The following is a 22,027-nucleotide window of genomic DNA, read 5'->3' as shown; positions in this document are numbered from 1 at the left end:
GTTGATGGCTCTGACACAAAGCTGATGTGTTTTATAGTATTTGGCAAACGGTGTGTGAATGACAGGACAGAAAACGAGAAAGATTTGATTGCTGTAAAATTAATAAGAGTGTTCTCACACTACTAGAGTCTAGTTATGATCAGCATTTAACAAGGTTTCGGACATAAAGATCCTCTTTGTGAGTGAAATCTCTATGGAAAGTGAAATGTTTCCAGAAAAAAAATGGAAGTTTTTTTTTTTTAATGTGGAAAAGTCATGGAAATTCAAAAAGTTTTCAAGAATTCAAGTTTCAGTACATTTCCTGGAAATTGCACATTAGCAGAAAGTATAGAGTGACTAACTAAGGTTTCCTGACTTTTCTCCATCAGTGGAAAGTTTCTAACTTCAATTCAAACGGTGGGAAAGTGTGATCCTGTCCAGAGCTGATAGAGACTTGCTCAGGAAACAGGTAGTTTGTCACACTTTATGTTTTCAAATCATTTGCAATTGCCAGTAGAAAACTTTGCTCACACACAGTCATATAAATTACAGCTGGGCGTGTTGAAGTTGACAACAGAAAATGTGACTTTATGGGTGGGTGGAACTGAATGTGCAAAACTAAATGAATAATAACATATCATGGTAACAGTATAAAATCACAACATAGTTGGTTTTGGCACTACTACATACTACACAAAATGGTTTATGTATTAAATAAACCATGTGACAATGTTTGTGTAATACAGTGAGTTAAATATATTACCAGTTTAATTTGGAACTTGATGGACATAAACCAAAAGATCAGATTATTCACAAATTATGAACAATAAGTCTGTTCATAATTCACATAATAAAAACACAAAGATTCAAAACAGTCATGAGCCAAAGTCGCTGTGAAATAGCAGATATACACACACACCTATAACGTACATTAGTTGAATTCTATATTAATGCATACATAAATTATATTACCATTTGAAAGTTTGGGGTCAGTGTCAGTATGATTTTTTTTTTAAATGAAATTAATACTTTTTTTCAGCAAAGATGCATTAAATTGATCAAATGACAGTAAAGACATTTATAATGATACAAACTAATTCTATTTCAAATAAATGCTGTTCTTTAGAAATGTCTATTAATCAAAAAATCCTGTTAAAAAAAGTATCAGAGTTCCAAAAAAAAAAAAAATATGTATATATATATAAACTATTTTTTTAAGCATTGCAGCTTGTGCAACAAAATTTATTTTAGTGCAAAAAAATTATAATAATAAGCCCACGAGCATTTTAACTTTCATAAACATAAAAAAAAATAAAAAATACAAACACCAGACTTTTGTATGTAGACATGCAATACTATGTGCAGTTCCTTTGTGGCTCTCACATTTACATTTCTAGCAGTTGACACATCTCATTATACACCTATACACACACACACACCACAGGAGCCTTTAAACAGCATGAGCCTGACAGGATCATTATCCGTTTATGATTATGATCATTATCAGCTGTGATCTCCACAACACAAACGTTTGTTTATTCTACAGAATATTGCATCCTGTCATACTTGTCATCAATCTGATAATATCAGACTACTGCAAAAACAATTCATCAGATTACACAGACACACGCTTCTTAGAAACTATGAACTGACATGTCAACATGCGATTTCCTGTTAAACAATCTGTCTTTGCCAAGTAGAGATAAGATGAGATAAGATGTGAGATGACCAATGTTGTGACGGATGAAAAGAAACAGACATTCACTCTCTTTCCAGGGAAAATGTTTGTTTTGCTTTCTTATGAAGACCCTCTTCTGACAAGCTGGTAGGCTTAGACTTTACATCACAGCCATCAAACATGATTCACTACATGCTAGTCATTTGCTAGCCTGGAAATCCAGACCTAAATCTAAAAGATTAATGGTCTGGTGTCGACTAATGAAAATCGGCCAGCTCGAGGGGCGGCACCAAGCATGCATTTGAAAATCTCACTGCACGCAATTGGATAACGCTGTCGTCTTCTGTTTAGCTCGCCTCTGGCCCGCCTATATCAGATAACCCGATGTGATTGGTGCAGCTCGGATACAAGGGCATATTTAATGAGCATCATTACTGGACACCAGAGTAAACTCGCTGAGCAAATTCAACTTGTGCTCTCGCGAGAACTCTGGATTTCCAGGGTAGTCATTTGCGGCATCTGGACAAAAATATGTATAGCCTACACTGTAAAAAAAATATTTTTGTAAATAAAACAATTGGAGAATGTTTTACAAGAACTTACTATTTCAGAAGGGCCTAAAAACCTGGCAATAGCCGCGTTTCCATTACCAAATTGAAATTGCGAATTGAAAATACGCCCAATGGAAACACGTCAATTTCGCAAAAACTCCCATTTATCGCAAAAAAGTTTTTTTACGCTCGCATGAGGGGGTTTTACAGGCAATTCGAAAAAAAAATATTTTGCAGAACTGCAATGGAAACAGTTTTTGCGCATTTACAGGTCACCTAACGTAATGACGCGGTGTGTTTGGACAGAATACAAGACAGAGTTCTTTATTAAACTCATAAAAGACAAAAGAATTACAGGAATAATGGATTCTAAACCTCAAATAAATGCCACAATCAAGACCTCGAAGCAGAAATGAGTGAGAAACACCCAGAAACTCCTCATATGTGCCGCTCACAGTATAAGGGTCTTTCCTTACCATTAATGATTGGATAACACACATACATCTCCTTTAATTAAGAATAATGGCCAGTGCAGTGGCTGGGATATACATAAACCTACCAACATCCGTCGCCATGATTTTTGGCATGACTTATCAAGAGAGGAAAAAATTAAGTTTTAGTCGCATAACATCGGTTAATGGAAACGCCGTCATTTCGCAATAAGTTTTTGTCGACATTTAAAAATTAAAAATAAAAATAAAAAATCCCAAGAGTTTTGCACTGTAAAACCTTATTTTCATGATTTATCACACCTTTGTCAAATTAACTTTGTTAATTCATGTGGTTCTAGGGTTGGGTACCGAGACCCGGTTCCAATAGGGAACCGGTTCCGACGTAAACGGTAGTAACCAGACCGAATAAGAACGAAACTTTCGGTGCCTGATTTCGGTGCCTGACGTTTTTTTACCGCCCCCTATAAAACATCTCGCGGCACGAATGATCCAATAATAAAACATCTCCAGTAAACCAGCAGAGCGAGCATTAATTTAGTTCGTTTGTTAAATAAGAGGCGATCTAGCGCTGAAATGCGTTTTTTAAATCAAGTGATCAAAGTGCTCGTTGCCGCTGCGATCAGTGGCGCGGATACAGTGTTTTCTCTTGTGGCGCGCGCACACCGCACTGTCACTCGGACGCGCGCTTCGTTGCGGAGATCGATCTATTTATGAGGCGCCGTCTATATGATTATGTGCGCGGAGAGTTTGTGTGTGTGTGTGTGCTCGCGTCTCAGATGAGTATGCGCGGAGAGTTCCGCGCGTCTCGTGTGTGTGTGTAGAGTTTGCGTGTTTGTGCGTGAGCGACTTTAGATGTGATGTTGAGCATTTCATATTAGTTTGAGCATTCAGCAGTATACATGTATGACTACTTAGTAGGCCTATATGTGTATGCAAGGGTTTCATATGTGCGTGAATGAAGTTTGATTTAAAGGGATACTCCACTTTAAAATGAAAATTCTGTCATCATATACTCACCCTCATGTTGTTTCAATTCTTTATGAATTTCTTTCTTCTGCTGAACAGAAAGGAAGATATTTAGAATAATATCAGTAACCAGACAGTTTCTGGTCTCATTTACTTCCATAGTATTTTTTTTTCCTAGTAGCCTATGGAAGTCAATGAGACCAGAAACTGTCTGGTTACTGACATTCTTCTAAATATCTTCCTTCCTGTTCAGCAGAAGAAAGAAATTCATACAGGTTTGAAACAACATGAGGGTGAGTATATGATGACAGAATTTTCATTTTAAAGTGGAGTATCCCTTTAAGCCCTAGACGACGCCTATCTATTCATTCTGGTGAAATCACAAAATATAATGGACACAACGTGTCCCTGCTTGATATACAACCACTGATGAGCATAATCGTAAAAAATAAAAAAATAAACTACGAATGCGGATTAGAACCCAAAACCTCTGACACGCCTGACTAAAGTTCAAGTTCAGCTGCCAGTGTTCCTCTTCGGATAAGTCAAGTATTTTAATGCCAACTGCAAATCTTGCATATCAAGTATGAAGTATATCAATATCAAGTATATTTATATGAGGCTATACTGTGTGTGTTAAATATTTCTGCTCAGTGTCAGATATTTCTCTGTTTTGTAAAAGTCATAATATTAGAAGACAAAATTTTGATGTTAACTCAAGTGTTTTCGGCTACATCAGTAGCCTTTTAAACGGCACAATTTTTCATTTAATCAGAAATCAGAAAATCACTCTCTCACACACACACACACACACACACACACACACACACACACACACACACACACACACACACACACACACACACTCAGGTATTATTTTTTTGATAAAGTGTGTGCGGTTTAGTTTTGTTAAGTACCGTTTCAAGAACCGTTTAAGCACCGGAACCGTTTGAAAAATACCGAGTAGGTACTGGTATCGGATAAAACCCAACCGATACCCAACCCTATGTGGTTCAGACAACAATGTTTTGAGTTTCTATTTATTAAATATACTCTATCTCCATTCTATGAACTAAAAAAAAATATTTCAATTGAACTCAAAATGAATGCAACCGGGTAACTAAGTTCAACCAACAATATTTTTTTACAGTGTAAGCATTACAGCTTGTGCAACTAAAATAATTTTTAGTGCAAAAAAATAATACCGGTAATAAATAATAAGCCCACTATACCATTTTAACACATGTACATGTTACTTCGCTGATGGTTTAATCATAAAAGTATATCCATATAATTTAACAACTAAAAAACTACTGAAGCCCTTTTTGAAGAGCGTAACAGTCTCTGAAATATTACATCACTAAAGTTTTACTCATAATCAATCAGATCACAGCCGTTTAAAATAGATGATGAGGTAACACTTAATACACAACAATTACATCATAACGTAATTCATCAAACACACTGCAGTTAATGTCAGGCTCAATAATCAGCATGAAGTATGTCTCAAATGTAATTGTCCATTGCGTTCATCATAACGGTCTGTGTAAATAAAGTTAATTAGCAGAACACCCCTGATGGAAACAATTCGCCTCAACAGGCCAATTAATCAAACATCCATCTCTGAAAACTCAAACTGTGGTTTGATTATTTGTACTGAAACTAAAGGACGATTAAAGCAGAAAGGCGAATAACCATTAGTGGGAATAACACATGCCGTATGAATCTAGAGAAAGTTTATTGGTTCATCAGTGTTCTTTTGTATATCTTGACACATTTTGGATTAACCTGGATTTCAAAATACACAAATCTCATGAAACCCATCAAGAAGGTCATATTTCTCCCCAAAATCGAGAAGGAAAAGCAATTTACACTTTACTTGAAGTAAATGAAAGCCTATTCTGAGGATCATAATGAGTTTTCAAGTAACATTGGTTTCATGAGAGTTTGGGTAGAAACTAGCTAGACATGTTTTTATGACATTCACTTAAATAATGATCTATTTATTATCATTTGTTGGAAGTTTTAAGCGTTCAGACGTGCCAGATCTACATTTGGTCAAGCGACGAAGTTGACCAGAGTGATAATGCCGTTTCCAAAACACACAGCAGTCGAGATAAAGACACCAGAACACATCAAAAATCACAGCATGCTTTCCAGAAAAGAAACTGAATTCCAGACTTATTAAAAAAGGCATTAATTTTCCTATTAAAAATTATAATAGCTTGCGTTTACTCGTTTAGACTCGTTTTTTTGGCCACACAGAGACATGGAACACAAAGTCTATCCATTTAATCAAAAAATGTGACCCTGGATCACAAAACCAGTCACATGTCGCACTGGTATATTTGTGGGAATAGCCAACAATACATTGTAGGCTATGTGTCAAAATTATTGATTTTTCTTTTATGCCAAAAATCGTAAGGATATTAAGTAAAGATCAAGTTAAATGAAGATATTTTGTAATTTTCCTACCGTAAATATATAAAATTTATTTTTGTGAGTGAATGCTGCATAATCATGAACATAAATGCACAACTTTAAAGGAGATTTTTCTCAATGTTTAGATTATTTTGCACCCTCAGATTCCAGATTTACAATAGTTTTATCTCAGCCAAATATTGTTATATCCTAACAAACCATACAGCTTATTTATTCAGCTTTCAGATGATGTATAAAGCTCAATTTCCGAAAATGTACCCATGTGACTGGTTTTGTTTTCCAGGGTCACAAATGACAAAGAACATGAAACCTATTTATAGGATATTTTTTTGCCTTATGACATTATTTTTTGTTATTATACCAAATTCTCATTTCATTTTCATTTCTATTTTTAATGATGATTCTCATTACATTTTCAAAAAAAAATATATAATCTATAAATACTTAAAAAAAGGAAAATATCACTGCATTCTGCATCACAATAATATGATTGTGTTTTATGGAATTATATAAAATTTGGGGGAGGGGAAAAAAAAAACAATCAATGCAAAAAATGTCTTAAAAATAAGCTAGCACCTAGTTTATATTCATTAATTTCGTCATAGCTTAATTTTGTGCAGTAAAATTAGGATTATACATATTTCCTTCTTTTGAATTTTGTGTGAAGTATGAGCCAGACATGAATCACTCTGATGAAGTGATAATCACCCATGAAAATATTTGTGCGCAATATAAAATAAAAATAAAAATTACACCGTTTATATATATATTCTGTTTTAATTTTTTGTCATTTTGTTGTGTTTTTCTCTATTTTTTTTTTTTTTTAACTACAATAGCCATGGCTCAGACAGGCTTTTTATCCGTCACACACATTAACTCTAGACTTGACGGCCAAACCCCTTATTAACCCAATAAGACCACCATACTGTCAATCTGGCAAAACACTTCCAACATATAGTGTCTGGATTTGTCCTTAAATGTTACTCATCTGCCATTTCCTGATCTGGGGAAGAGTTTTCCCGCTTCCTCCTGCTCTGGAGAAAACGGTAACTAGTAATAACAAAAAAAAAAAAAAAAAAACCTTCAACCAGTATGTTCAACTGCAAAAACAACAGAGTTTGAAGGAGATTCCCAGCAGGAAAAGAATGCAGCCTTTTGAGAGAGTAAAAGAAAAGTACGTGCACACATGCATAGATTCATGATTGCTCCATAGATATGTGTATAGCTAAACAAACAAAACCCGACAGACTGATCTGGTGGAGAACGTTCTACCAGCAGCCCCACATGCAAAACTTTGGACCGTTGTTATAAAAAAAAATGCAATGCACAAAAACTGGATCCATCTCACCCTGTCTTAATTTCAACAACTACTGAAGGTCTGTTTACCATCATAAATCTGCCTGCATTGACTGGATCATCTCGACAAACAAAGATTCCCCCTCAGGAAACGTAAGACTAATAGTTTGGACTTGCTTGTGTACAATGATGTCGGATCTCATTCTCCACCCAGGTGGATGTTATAAGAGACACGCCTTCATAAAGATTTGGGAAAAGATCAATTGGGAAAAGGACACTGCATAGAAAAGATCATGACTTGAAAGAGAGAGCCTCTATTCATACACTGCACAAACAAGATGATCTCAAAGCATTCAAAGCAGACTGTAATTCTTTAAATTGTATTATTATCGTATAATTAAGGGTTATTAAAAACACTCTCTGTGCCAAGTATGCGGTTGAAGCTTAAGAAAGTACAATATACAAAAGGTTAAGTCCCTAAAAGGAATAGTTCACCCAAAAAATTGTGTTATCATTAGCTGTCATTCTAACCCTTTTTTTTATGTAATGCACAAAAGAAACATGGAGTTATTCATATTGCTATGTTCTGAAAATAAAAATAAAAAGCAGTATAAAAATAGTCCTTCAGATGGATAGTAGTCCTAATTTGCTGCCAAACGCCCTTTGTTTTTGGGTCACATGACCGATAGTGATGCAACCCAAACAAAACAAAGCAAAATAGATTTCAGCAAAACTGAGAAGTGGAAGATTATAAGTTAATAATGACTTAAATATACTGATAAATATTCCATATATATAAATGAAACACTAAAACAAATCTAATAACCTTTTTTTAAATGGTACAAGCAAATTTAGAAATCACTACATATTTATTTTAAGATTTGCTAAAGATAACATTTAACACTTATTAAATGTAGTAATTTTAAAAATTAAATTTAAATGAGCGTTAGGTGACAGCAAAGGTAATCTAAATATAAAAACAAGGAAAATGAGCATGCACTATTAAATATCCAATACCAATCTATACATATGAATTCTGCCATAGTTAAATATCAGTGTGAATTTGGAATGTATACATTATACATTATGTATAATGTATATACTTGGAGTATATATATATATATATATATATATATATATATATATATATATATATATATATATATATATATATATATAGCACAAAAGGCATACAAACTACTCTTACAGTGTTTTTATGTTGTTTTTAGAAGAATAAATCACGATCCACTTTTGTTGCATGCAAAGGCTTCGACATTATAAGACAAAATGACAAGATGACAAACTGTGTAATTTGAGCGAACTATTCCTTTAATACCATGCATTTTTTTGTACACTGTGCTCAGGAACACTTTTACAGTTCATTGAAAGCTTTCAATAAATGTGAAGGAAGCCACATATTTCAAAGACGGATAAAAAGCCTGTCTGAGCCATGGCTATTATAGTTAAAAAGACAAAAACACAACAAAATAACAAAAAAAAAAAAACATTAAAACAATATATATATGTTCAAAATTCATGTATAACTTTGATGAAAGGTTTTGATCCACTTCAAATGGTGACTACTGTATATATAAAATCCAAAACAATAATAAAAACTACAAGATCTCGATACTTAAACACCACGAGTGAGATGAGTTGCCTGACGAGCCTGTTTTAACATCTGTTTTTCAGAGTTTCAATGCTCCACGCTGCTCTAAGATGAGGGTATGGAAAGAGGTCATCGCCTTCATCCTGTTTGGTGCCTCGTTTTTCCTCCTGCTTATGAGAACCACTTTACCTGTCGGGCCCTCCTACCCAAAGGCCTTAGAGATCTCTTCAGGCCCTTCCTCACATTCCTCAGCACTTGAATCCCCACCATCATCATCATCATCATCCTCATCTTCACTATCATCAACCTCAGCGAGGAAGCCAGCGCCACGACGAGCAGTCAGAGCCACGGAGGACATGGGCTCCTTTCTCTCTGAATGTAAGAGAAACCTTTTTTAGGTTTTCCTTATGTAGCGACAGCGCTAGTGTGGATTAGGTGCCGTTGACGTAGACATGACGGGAAGGATTTAAAGTCGTTCTTCAGTCGCCGTTGTGTTTATACTACACGCCAACACTGCTCAGTCACACAAAACCTCGTATATCATCAGTTCACAGTTACCACACACACACAGCATCTGTCAGCTCACTTGATATTTAAGGCAAGAGCGCAGGTGAATAGGGTAAAAATGTTAACGGTGCTCTAAGCGATGTGACGCATTTTTAGGCCGAAACATTTTTTGTCACATACAGCAAACATCTCCTCACTATCCGCTAGCTGCCTGTCCCCTGAACACACTGTAAAAAACGCGGTCTCTGTAGACACCACAGGCTCCACAAACGGCAACAAAAACAAACTGGCCCAGCCTGGACCACGAAACAAAACAAACAGTGTTCTAGCCAATAACCGACAAGAATGATTTGGGGGAGGGGGTGGGGGGGTTAGTGCACATGAAGGGGGAAGTGGAGGAGAGAGAAGCATGAAGAGGGAAGTTAGCTAGAGGATAGATGTCCTAGACAACGACAACGACAAACGTTAGAATTATATTCTTGAGAATTTTGATATGGCCGACACACGACCAAAGAGACGACGTTCCGATGAACAAATAGCAAAGAAGAGGGAAAAGGAGAAGGAGCACGCAAAGTCCCGAATTTACATCGGAAAAGCCTTTGAAAGGTAGCGAGGAGGGAGGGGGAGGGGACGGGACGAGGGGGAGGGAGGGTCGAGCTAGCCTACGTTTTGTTTGACAATACTTCGAACGTCAACAAGAAGTGGCGTCACCCAACATCGCTTAGAGCAGCTTTAACTAGTAGATAGCAGCATTAGGCCTGTCACAATTCCTTGATTAAATTCAAGTACTTGATTATCAAAAATCCTCGATTACAATTTTCAAAAGTGGCGAATTCCATGCATTATTAGACCATTTCAAAGGCTGGATGATACATTGAAAACATTTTAAAATCATAATATAGCATAGTGCTACTGTGAAATGTTCAGTTAAATAAATATATGTCCTGTTTCAGGGTGAAGCGCGACGCTTTAATTATTTACATGCGTGAAGGTTTAAAGTTTCTTCTGTCTCAGAGCGTCTCCTTTCACAGTAAATTCTGCTCCACATGAACTTAGTCTCTGCATGTGCTGTTTGTTTGGGTTTCTAATAATGTGCATATGGTAATGAATAAAATCTGACGCTCGTTGTGTTTATCATGTGAAGTGTTGCACTTTTATCATTTAAATGTGAGGAGTGCATCTCAGCAGCTCGGCTAGCAAACTCCATCTCTGCATTTGTTTGGGTTGCTTGCTTATAATGTTCATATGGGTTCACAAGGTGTGCCATTTCACCAGATTTGTAATGTTAATCATTTATAAATCTAAGCCAACACAGGAGAATACATCAATGTGATTCTTAATATGCAAACTGCTGTTAATTGCAATTTCAAAATTGCTCTGCGTTTGCATGTTTTGATGTGTCCACATGTTCTTGTTCAAGAAATTACAGTGGCTGTAGCATTTCTATAACAAAGAAGTGGCCAAATATTAAAGATCAAGAGGACGAAGTTTCCTTAAATGTTTAGACATGCAAATGCATGATCTATTAAATATGAACTTGAATTTGCATACATTTCCAGAACAGAAATCTAAACATTGAATAAAGACAGATTAACAATTCTTGTTTTATATTGTTGATATAGTTAAATGTTTTTACAGAGTGGATTTTGGATGTCTCTTTTTATCACTCCATAAATCAGAAAATACTGTCAACAGCCAAAAATAAAATAAATTTTCAACATATTTTTATGAATTCTATATATAAATCAAACCCTTTGTAAAAAACTTTCAGAATATAGATAGGAATAAAACTGTAAAGCTGCTGAAGTGGAGATTTCTCATTTTGAGAAAACGTCCCTTAAATTGAAATATATATAATATATTTATATAGTGACATGCTGACAAGTTATGCTAATCAAAAGTGTAGAAACTGGCAAATATTTAATCTAATAAAGATAATTCAAGGAACATTTCTAGTTGTTGGCCAAAACACCCTAAATTAAATTTAGTTTATTATAGTCAAGAATATTTTTTGCCCCTTTTCTTTAGCGCATTCAGATACTGTATGTTGAAACGGCTGCATGAAAAGTGTGCAATTACACGCAAAAGCAATTTTCCTAAAACATATCTGACTTGTAAAGACTGCAAAGAAAAGCAGAGCTATTCTTATCTTACATATAGGACAGTTTTCTCTCAACCTGGTACATTTTGCATCTTTCTCTTATCTGACACACCCGTCTTGGCGCCTCTAAAGACATAATAATGAGTTAATATCAGGTGTGTTTAATTAGGGAGACATACACAAATGTGAAGTGTTAGGAACTACTGACATGGAGTATCGAAAGGTCAGTGCAAAACTGCTCTAAACCCATCTTAAAGATGGACGTAATCCTACTTTACAACCTTGATCATTATAGAGATTTAAAGCTGGTAAATCCGAGACAAAATGTGCAGGTCAAGCCCTTTGAGTTCTTAAGTGTAACACAACCAATATCATGATTGTTTTAAGAGCCCTGGAAGACAGACAGAGAAATACTGTCGAGAAGAAGAGAATATATGGACAACATAAGACACTGATTGTGTCTTTCACAATCTCTGATTGTGATTTTAAATACAATTTTAGCAAATGCGTTAGTTTCAAAATATTGTTCAAAAAATGAACAAGAAAGAAATCAAATTAACAGCTTGTATTGACAGATTCTCTAATAAAGGTGCAACAACCTGTACCTTTTTAAGCATGCTGCATTCTGATTGGCAAACATCTTTTGCATACAGATGAGTTTAAATATGACTTTATATGGCAGCTTTTAGCAATTTAGCGGTCTCTGCTACACGCATGCATGCATGCACACACACACACACGCTACTAAGAGGTAAAATTTTATTATATGCCTCAAACGTACCACCACCACCGACAATTATGCCCATAAATATTAATACAGACTGTCCATAAATAAATATTTACGGCCTATAGCCTACCTTTTTTTTATGTTAAGTAACTTTACTGAAGAACAACGTTTCAAAGAACTCTTCACTAACTGGCTAACGTTAAATAATAATAAAAATATAATAAATAAAAAAATCCATTGAACTGAGTGCGTTGGTCATCATCCTGTTTATTCGCGAGTGTTGTGAAGAAAAAGAATAGCATCCACTATTGAAGGCTTCAGGCTCATTGTTTGTTGCGGTAATCAAATCAAAACTCTTTCAAAATGCAGCTTTTCCTGAAGTTTTGGGAACTTTTAGTAACTCAACACGCTCCAACTTCTCCCTGATGCTCTGCATGGTCAACTGTCACCTAATGCATTGCACTCGCGTAATTGCATATTGCGTTGCATATTTATAATTTTATCAATATAACAATATTTCATACAGTAGCCTGCGCTCTGCACATATGTTATGGGCACGATGAAAGGAGAGAAGCTAAATGAGCCAGAGTCCGACTGAGCCCGATCTGTAAAAAAAAATAAAAATAATAATAATGGCCCGAGTCCGGCCCGAACGGACTCATCGCGTCAGGCTTTGTCGGGACCCAACGGGCTTGCAGACCTCTACCGACTGTACTTCAAGCCAACCGATGCGTCTCCTGAAAACAAGACTCGAGTATAATCTCACACGTCTCCTTTAGAGTCATACTGAACATTTCAAATTCTTAACTATAAAGGCCAAAACCAATTTACATTCATTTTATAGTTCTAGAGACCACAGTGAGGCTAGATGCCATAAAAATTTAATTAGACGCAGATGAAAATAAAAAGTACAAAAGGTATACAAAGTCATATATATTAAGTCCAGGGCTCAACAATAAGGATTTTGTTTCTGGCCAGACAATCATAAATTCAAAAACACACTTTTCCTTAAACAACGATATATGATGCGAAACAGTACGTTTTGGTTTGTAGTTTAACACATTCTTAATGATGCTTTTTCCAGTCATTTTAACTGCTTCTATATAAGCCAGCTATAATGTTTGAGTTTGCAATAAAAATGTATGTAAAATCTAATATATAATATACAATTTTCAACAGCAATGCAGAACTGATTCAAAACACACTTTCACGCTGACCTACTGATGATCCTATTGCAACCTATTGAATGAACAACATGTTTAAACCCAACAGCCTTCAGCCTTGTTTTCATTCGTGTCAAATTAAATATGCTCTCCGTCCTCAATAAGGTATATATTCTTACAGCATTTCAACAACTGTGTCCACTTTTACCTCTAAGGAATTTTAGTAAAAACATCTAAGACAAAGTTGATACTTAATGCAAACATTACTAAGGTCTGAAACACACTTTATGCAAGCACAAGTTGACACAAGATTCACTAGCGGGAATTAGCACACACTTCTACAGTGAGCTTTTTCGTGCAGGTGAAACAATTTGAAGAGTATCTTGATAGTTATTGTTAGCATATGTATAGCTACCCCAGAGCTGTTGAGTTTGTAAGCAAAACCCATAAGAGAATTGACATTTTAATGAGTTCCCTCAAGACTTTCCTGTGTTTTCGTTTGAGTAAAATAAATTCTGAGGCTAACAAACAGAGACTTTCACTTTTTGTTCCACAACAACACACTGTAAATTACACAGTCAGACTCAAACATGAATTTTTTAATTTGCTGTATTTAAAAAAAAAAAAAAACTTGCTACATATCCATTTACTGTTGTAGTTCTTACATCACTCTTAAAAGAAAACATTCTAAATAGAACATTAAAGGGTTCCGTCAGGCACTTCATATAGAACCTTTTAGGGATTCCCATCATTTCATGAATTTAGTTTGAATTAATTTATTTTTAATTCATTAATGAAATTTTATGAATTAAGCAGCTCAATAAAATACTTTATTATTAGAAATAATTTGAAATAACACATTAAACATCACAGTAAGACATTTATTCTTACATAGAACCTTTCTGGCATAAATGGTTCTTTAAATTAGAGTCAAGAACCCTATTGAACCTATTTTTTTTTTTTTTTGGCAACTTGTTAGCAAAAAACAGACAAAGAGTGGCTTCAAAATTCACATTTGAAACCTAATAGTGTATAATTTATGTTGTAGAACAAAAAACGTGAAAGTAAATGAACATTACTTTACTCATAAATCCAAAACTGCTATTCTAAAAAAACATAATATACTCCAGAGGGAACTGATGGTAAATTATCCTAGCTCTGGTTTAATGACACAGACATTCAAAGGTAACTCAATCGCCCCTTGAGAACTGAGGTTTGTTTCCGCCACAGAATCACAAACGCACGTTAAGTGTGTTTAATGGCTCATTAGCAAAAATCTGGGAAAAGCATACATTGATGTAAAGTATGTTTCTGGCCTAAGAACTCAATTAAGTCTCTTGAATTATGGAAGAGCAAACATTAACATTCTCCTCTGGGTGTTTTTCCTCCTCTAGTCTCGTACCTCTTCCAAAGCTTCACCGAGGGCGAGTTGAAGAAGGTGATTGCGACTCTGGTGGCCCGAAAGGAAAGGAGGATGAGAACCGAGACGGGACGGAGAACCAAACGAGCACGGAAAGGCCCAAAACCGTGCTCTCTACAAGAGGTCGAGCTCACGGTGAGCGAGCTTGGGCTCGGGTACGAAAGCGACGAGACCGTGCGCTTCAGATACTGCAGTGGGAAGTGCATCCATGAGAGACGCAACTATGACTTTGTAATGGAGCACATGCAGTTAAATAACGGCTCCAGTGAGAAAGGCCGGCGTGGACGGGAAAACGGAAAAAAAGACAAGGCGCGCTACAGTCCTTGTTGTCGGCCTACGAAGTTCGAGAAGAAAATGTCTTTCTTTGACAACAAGGACAGATTCTACACAATCCAGAACGTGTCTGCGAGAGCGTGCGGTTGCGTATGACATTCAGGGAACTGTGGAAACTTCAGGGAGTGTGTCCAAACATCACCATAGAAATATCAGAAAATGTTTCAGAATTCAATGGTAACTATAGGAGCTTTGGAAAGGGGGCGACCGTGTGCGACACCCAAAAAAACTATTCGAGAACAAGAAACAAAAAGATGCTCCGGTACGCCACCATGGAAAGAATGAAAGCTACAGAAAAGTGATGCACAAAACACAAAAGACAAGGCCTGAATTGTCTAAAGCCAACTGTGGAAAGTTTGTCACGGGAATACGTTTTGTTTCTTTCTTTTTTCAGTGAATACTGGCACTTATGATTAGTGCAGGGCACTTGACTTTAACCAAAGGCGGATCGTTGGTTTAATCAATGGGACCGAAAGCTGGCGGGAGACTCATTTTGCCTTCCACTGGAAACTTCTGCAGAAGAACAAGTACAGATATAATAGTATTTATCCGAAGATATATATATATATAAATGGTAGAGGGCTACAGCGACAACTGTACGCTGCTCGCTTTTGTTACGAATCTGAATACTGAAGTATGAAGTGCAACACAGCTGTGAAAACTACCTCATTTCTTTCTTCGTTTCTTTTTTTTGTTTGTTTTCTTAGAAGAAATGTACATGCAATGAATCTTGTTCTACCGCACCCACTTCCTGGGATTACATTAGTCAGAAATATGAATCAGAGGTATACATGTGGGAAAATACCAATCTCTACCAAAAGTTATTACCTAAAACAACATTGTCACTTGAAACGTATATGCACACTATACATCAAGCCCTCAAATTTGAGCTTAAAGCCTTGCCAAAGCATGTCTGATCATATCCCACTTTCCCTCGTCTTTGAGACAATTTATACCCAAATATTTAGATTTAAAATAGGAATAGGCCACCCATTTACAAAAAACCAGTAGGGAAAATTACAGCTTCAAATGTTTTCCCAAAGGTGTCGCCCCATAAAGACCGTAAAAGTAAAAAATTTCTCATGAACATGTTCATGTTTACATTCTTCTAGACAATGATCAACTCGAGATACGTCGTCTTTTGGAAAGTAATTCCAGATTTAGACCTTTTCAACAGCAAACGTATACATGTATTATCCTTGAAGTAATTGTAAGCTTTATTTATACAGATGGAACATTTAACTCTTAAAAAAAAAGGTTCTTCAATGATTCTTTTGTAGCACTTTACATTAAACAAGGATCTGTCTTCTTAAAGGGACAGTTCACCCAAAAATGAAATTAAAATCAATTACTCACCCTTCATGTCGTTCCAAACCCGTAAGACTTTCGTTCATCTACAGAACACAAATTAAGATATTTTTGATAAAATCTGAGAGATTTCTGTCCCTCAATTGACAGCTATGCAACTAATACTTTGACGCTTCAAAAAGTTCATAAAGAGATCGTAAAACTAATGAATTGAGTGGTTTTGTCCAAATTTTCTGATGAGACCATCGCTTTATATGATGAAAAGATTTAATTTAGGCTTTTATTCACATATAAACATTCATCAACGGAAACATCAACAAGCTCAAGCATGTTCGCTTGACGTGCAAGAACCAATGAGGTTCATTCAAGTGTTACGCAGCACGTTTGAGCTTTAGTTTATGTTCACTGATCAATGTTTATATGTGAATAACAGCCTAAATTCAATCTGTTCATCATATAAAGCGATCGAGTCTCTTCAGAAAATTTGGACTAAGCCGCTCAATTCATATGGATTAGGCTTACGATCTCTTTATGAACTTTTTAAAGCGTCAAAGTGGTAGTTGTGTAGCTGTCAATGGAGAAACAGAAAGCTCTCAGATTTCATCAAAAATATCTTCATTTGTGTTCCGAAGATGAACGAAAATCTTACAGGTTTGGAACGACATGAGGGCGAGTAATTAATAACAGAATTGACATTTTTAGGTGAACTAACCCTTTAAGAACCATTTTCTGCTGTACTTCTTCAGTAGCTAAATGGTTCTTTGGAGATATAACAAAAGTCTTGATTCTTCAGATCAACGTATTGGTTTCTGGCTTATAAAGCACCAGTACGTAATGTTCAATTTCACAAAACCAGTCAAGAACATGTCTGGGTCATTGAGACTCAATCAAATGAAAGACATAAAAAAATATATGTTTTACATGAAGTGATGTATTTTTAAAACAAATAAGAGTTGTTGTTTTTTTCATTGCACTGATTCGCATTACAGTAAGGCAAAAAAAAAAAGTATTTAAACTATTTATACATTGTGCATGATTTGTACCAGCTTTAATTTATGCAGATTTAAATAAAAAAAATATTATATTGCAGTAACAAGAATAATGAAAATCAGTCAGTAATAATCAGTAATTTTACGGTAATTACGGTAATGAGAATTTGCTGGCAAATTGTTCTGCAATTGTTTTTTTTCTAAATATAATCATCATTTTCTTTATAAAAATTCATATTTACCTTTCTTTGATTTTTGGGTGAAATGTGACCTGGACAAATTTTTTATGAGATTCACCCATATATGTTTTTCTAAAGACCCAAGTCACCTAAAAGGGTTATTTTATGACATCAGGCTGAAAAACCCCTTTGAACCTTAATATTTTTAAGAGTATACATGTTTCACCCTTTCATTAGGAAAACCTTCTTTATGTTATTCTAGGTACTGGACTAATCACGGAGTACGAAATCTGTCATAAACACAGTTAACTGATAATTGCATGTGTGAAGATGAACTGCTGAAAAGACTGATGGTGGAGTTGACAGGTCTAAGCTGTTCAGACATACAGGATTAAGCGTTAAGTTTAGCCTTGTCCTTTCAGAAACATATTGTAAAAGTGCAGCCAGTCTTCTTAAAGCTACATTCCAATTAAATCCCTGTATATATTACACCGTATTCCAAGCTTCAACCTCAGTCAGAAACACCAAACGACAAATCTGGTTTACATATACACAAAGCGCGCTGAACAATCTGATATAGTTGAATTTGGTCTGAGTCAAATGAGGCACAATCCCTCAAAAACATTTCTTGATATTTCTTCAGACGACTTTTTATCCTTGTTGTTCTTTCTCACCGAAAAAGACTGGTCTAATTGAATAACTCTGAAGTAATTAAGGACAAAACTACAAATGAGATTTGGAGTCACGCCGGGATCCGTCAAGTCCTAAACACGTCTTTCCTTCAAAGCTAATGGAATTACTGTAAAAACAAGGTAACAGCTAATGGAGCATGCAGTCATTTTACATGGATCAATTCTATTTCAATTCAGGAGGAACATTTTTTGGTCATTAATGTATTTGAATTGCAAATTAAAACAAATCTTCTGAATGATAATGACATTTCTAGAATCTTGACACACACTGTCAATCATTGTGCAAGGAATTAATCAATTTCAAACAATAAGTACACCCTGCCCTGTGGAAATATCAACGGTAGACGAGAAAAATGTGTCATTAATTTGTTTTATTGAAATTTATGGCATCTTGCCAATGGAACCCTAGTAAGCGATTGAACTGTGTCTAAGCTTGCTAATTGGATACAGAACGTGATCGCTTGCTTCGACCAGGCAGTGTCAGTGTTGTCTATGCAAATAAAATTCTTATTTCAAAAATCTGCACACACAAAACAAATGTAACTATGTAATGTCACCCAGCATGTACGGAAATAGATCCAAAGTTTTTGTCCTCCTCTGAAAAAAAAAAAAAGATAATGCAAATTGGACAAGGGGTTCAGTGACTCTACTGCTGTCCATTTATATTGGAGTGGAGTACTTCAGTGTCTGTATTTGTGTGTAAAAATGAGTCGAAAGTACTGCGGCAGTATTACAGGAATGCAAATGTGTGTGTGTGTGTGTGTGTGTGTGTGTGTGTGTGTGTGTGTGTGTGTGTGTGTGTGTGTGTGTGTGTGTGTGTGTGTGTGTGTGTGTGTGTGTGTGTGTGTGTGTGGTTACATTTCCCATGTCAACTAATCATGATCAGCATTTGGGAATGTTGGATTTTTCACACCAACAGCAGAAATGTCGATGCAGTGCATCTGTATTGTGGATAAACCGTATTTATTGCAAAATGCTTTACATTTATATTTAGATATTTCAGGAGGGAGACAGAAACTTATTTATTATTGTACACTTGTGCCAAATGGAATTTCTAAAGTCGGCTGAATAAACATACCCAGCTTACAACAACAAAGTTGCTTATTTGTCTTGAATTTCTAAACTCACTTTCCTGTTTATGCTCATGCAACATGTGTAGACAGAATATTTACAATGCCGCAACTTCAGGGCACAAACAGAAGAATTCAATTCTGGTGGGAGAGATCTTGTTTACGAAGCTTTGATGTTTAAGCTATTGGGGTGACGTAAGGACGATAAAAATAAAAAACAATAAGAATTAAACCAATAACAGAAATAAGTAGATGACTCATAAACATCAAAGCGAAAACAGATTCTTCAAAGTGCCCTTAAATAAACAGAATGTAAAATCCAATTTATAAGCATTCACCACCTTTAATATGAAACACCTTTATCATCACTGGTGTAGCCAATTGGGTTTTGAGGTGACATAAATAGTTAAAGGGGGGTGAAACACTCATTTTCAGTCAATCTCATGTTAATCTTGAGTACCTATAGAGTAGTACTGCATCCTTCATATCTCCAAAAAGTCTTTAGTTTTATTATATTTATAAAAGAAAGATTGGCAGTTCCGATTCTTTCCGGAAAAAAACGAGCGGCTGGAGGCGTGCCGTGTGGGCTGTGCTTACGCGCTGATAGCTAACAACACACAGACATTTGAAGCAGACAAGCAGATTTACTCACCGCCTGCGGTTCCAACGCACGACCGTGAACCTTTATCATTGGGACTGCTCCATCCTTAAGTATTAGACGATCTGCAAATCCGGCATCGAACTGGGCTTTGTTTATAAAACAATCATCGTCGAAATGCAGGGAACAAACAGTCTTGCACAACTCCGTTGATGCTCTGGAAAAACAAACTCCATCCACTGGTCCCTTAACGCCGGGTTCTTTGGGAATCTGTGCAGGGATGTCTTGCCCTGGCAACTAAAAACCCACTTCTTTGGTGACACTGACTTCCCTAAAGCCGAGCACAGCGCTGTGATGATGGGCGAACTGCTTTCGCTCTCTTGCTCTGGTCTACGGTTGCGCGCGCGCCCGTGCTCTTCCGATAGAAGTGCCCTTAGGACCCATATAAGGAAATTCCGCCCCATCTGACGTCACACATGCCCATACTCGAAAAAAACTTTCCGAAACTTGTGACAAACCGGAAGGAGCATTTTTGGCACAGAAATACTCCTTCAAACTTACAATTTAATTTTTGAAACTTTGTCCATGTTTAGCATGGGAATCCAACTCTTTAACAGTGTAAAAAACTCAGTATGCATGAAATAGCATTTCACCCCCCCCCCCCCCCCTTTAAATTGAGATCACTTGTGTAGTCTAGTCTAATAACACCTCAATCTGGAAGTTCCAGCTTTCTGGTTGAGTCAGTCCAAGCAACTAATTAAAAAGCATAAAGAAGGAAAACGGATACCAGAAGATTTTCAAGGCTCTGAATAGCCCTTGAAGTATAGTTAGTTATATCAATAATTAAGAAATGCAAGAAACTGTAAATTCAAGGGAGGCCACCAAGAAACCAATGTCCTGGAATCAGAAGGTTGATGAAACCTTCAATCATTATAAGATCATTACAAATCTCACTGTACGACATGGATCTAATAAACTTGGGAACGACACGAATGTACTGTATGAAGATGACACCTATTGAATCATAGGCTATGACGCAAGTTAGTATCATCAGCATGAGGTAGTGGTAAACAAATAGAGCAAGAAGAATTGCACTTGTGGGGTTTTTTTTATGTGTGCTGAAAAAAAGGAGAGAGAGCAAAATAGGAGAATATGGACGTGGTTATTGCTGGGAAAAAGAAGCCAAATTAGTACACCAATTGACCCTTCGCTAAGCCCCGCCCTCCTTAGTTACTGTTGCTACGCCTGACAAGCTTTCGCGCCTGGCACGTCTATTACAGTATGAATGCACCGGTGTCAGATATTCCCAAGGAGATAATTAGTCATCTTTGGTGAACAAGTGAAATATCTGAGAGAGCAAGACAAAAGGGACTGCAGTATGCATTCGAGGGATATATCCATGACATAATATGCAACTGATTAGAGAACAATGTAATCAAAATTGAAGATAAAGCCTATAGGTCCCAATTATATTATTAATAATATAATAATTATAAATCAAACAGATTATCCATAAATCTTGTGGAATAGGCCTAAACACAAGACATTAGCCTGACCACTTTGTAATGATAACATTCTCCTGCTTATATTTTTAGCGCGCCAGGCTACTGCTCACACGTCGTGGAGCAAACGTAGGTGTTTTTGTTAATCCTGTCATCCCGGAATTTCTCCCCTTGGGTTTTAGGTTTTGGGAAGGGAAAAAATTCCACCCCCCTGTCCAAACTTTTAGGATACCGGGTATCAGATTTGCACAATCCATACACACAACGCTTCGGCAAGTTTCCCTCGCTCGAAAGCTTGCCAGACCTCCCGCGCCTAGTTACGGTTGCTAAGCCACGATTGGCCTGTGGCGGTTTTCTGGCGTGGCTTAGCGAAGGGTCAATTTTGTAAATGGAGCTTAGGGTAAGTAGTTTTAAGTTTTAACGCCATGTAACATTGATCAAAACGCAATTTCATGTTGCAGTTTT

At 36.2% G+C, this 22,027-nt stretch overlaps 1 protein-coding gene across 1 annotated transcript in view; it reads left to right on the top strand.

Moving 5' to 3' along the window:
• The window catches only part of LOC308695529 (uncharacterized protein), a 24,733-nt gene extending 9,347 nt beyond the window's left edge, over positions 1–15,386 (top strand). The window contains exons 2-3 of the mRNA XM_081373704.1: positions 9,057–9,351; positions 14,866–15,386. Of these exons, the coding sequence (XP_081229830.1) occupies positions 9,084–9,351; positions 14,866–15,320 (723 nt within the window). The 5' untranslated portion in view covers positions 9,057–9,083 and the 3' untranslated portion in view covers positions 15,321–15,386. The remainder of the gene's footprint in view (positions 1–9,056; positions 9,352–14,865) is intronic.
• The last annotated feature ends 6,641 nt before the right edge of the window (positions 15,387–22,027 follow it).

This window comes from Scardinius erythrophthalmus (genome assembly GCF_964197995.2).
Source record: "Scardinius erythrophthalmus genome assembly, chromosome: 9".
Classification (NCBI taxonomy): Eukaryota; Metazoa; Chordata; class Actinopteri; order Cypriniformes; family Leuciscidae; genus Scardinius; species Scardinius erythrophthalmus.
This window is presented reverse-complemented; position numbering and strand designations above follow the sequence as displayed.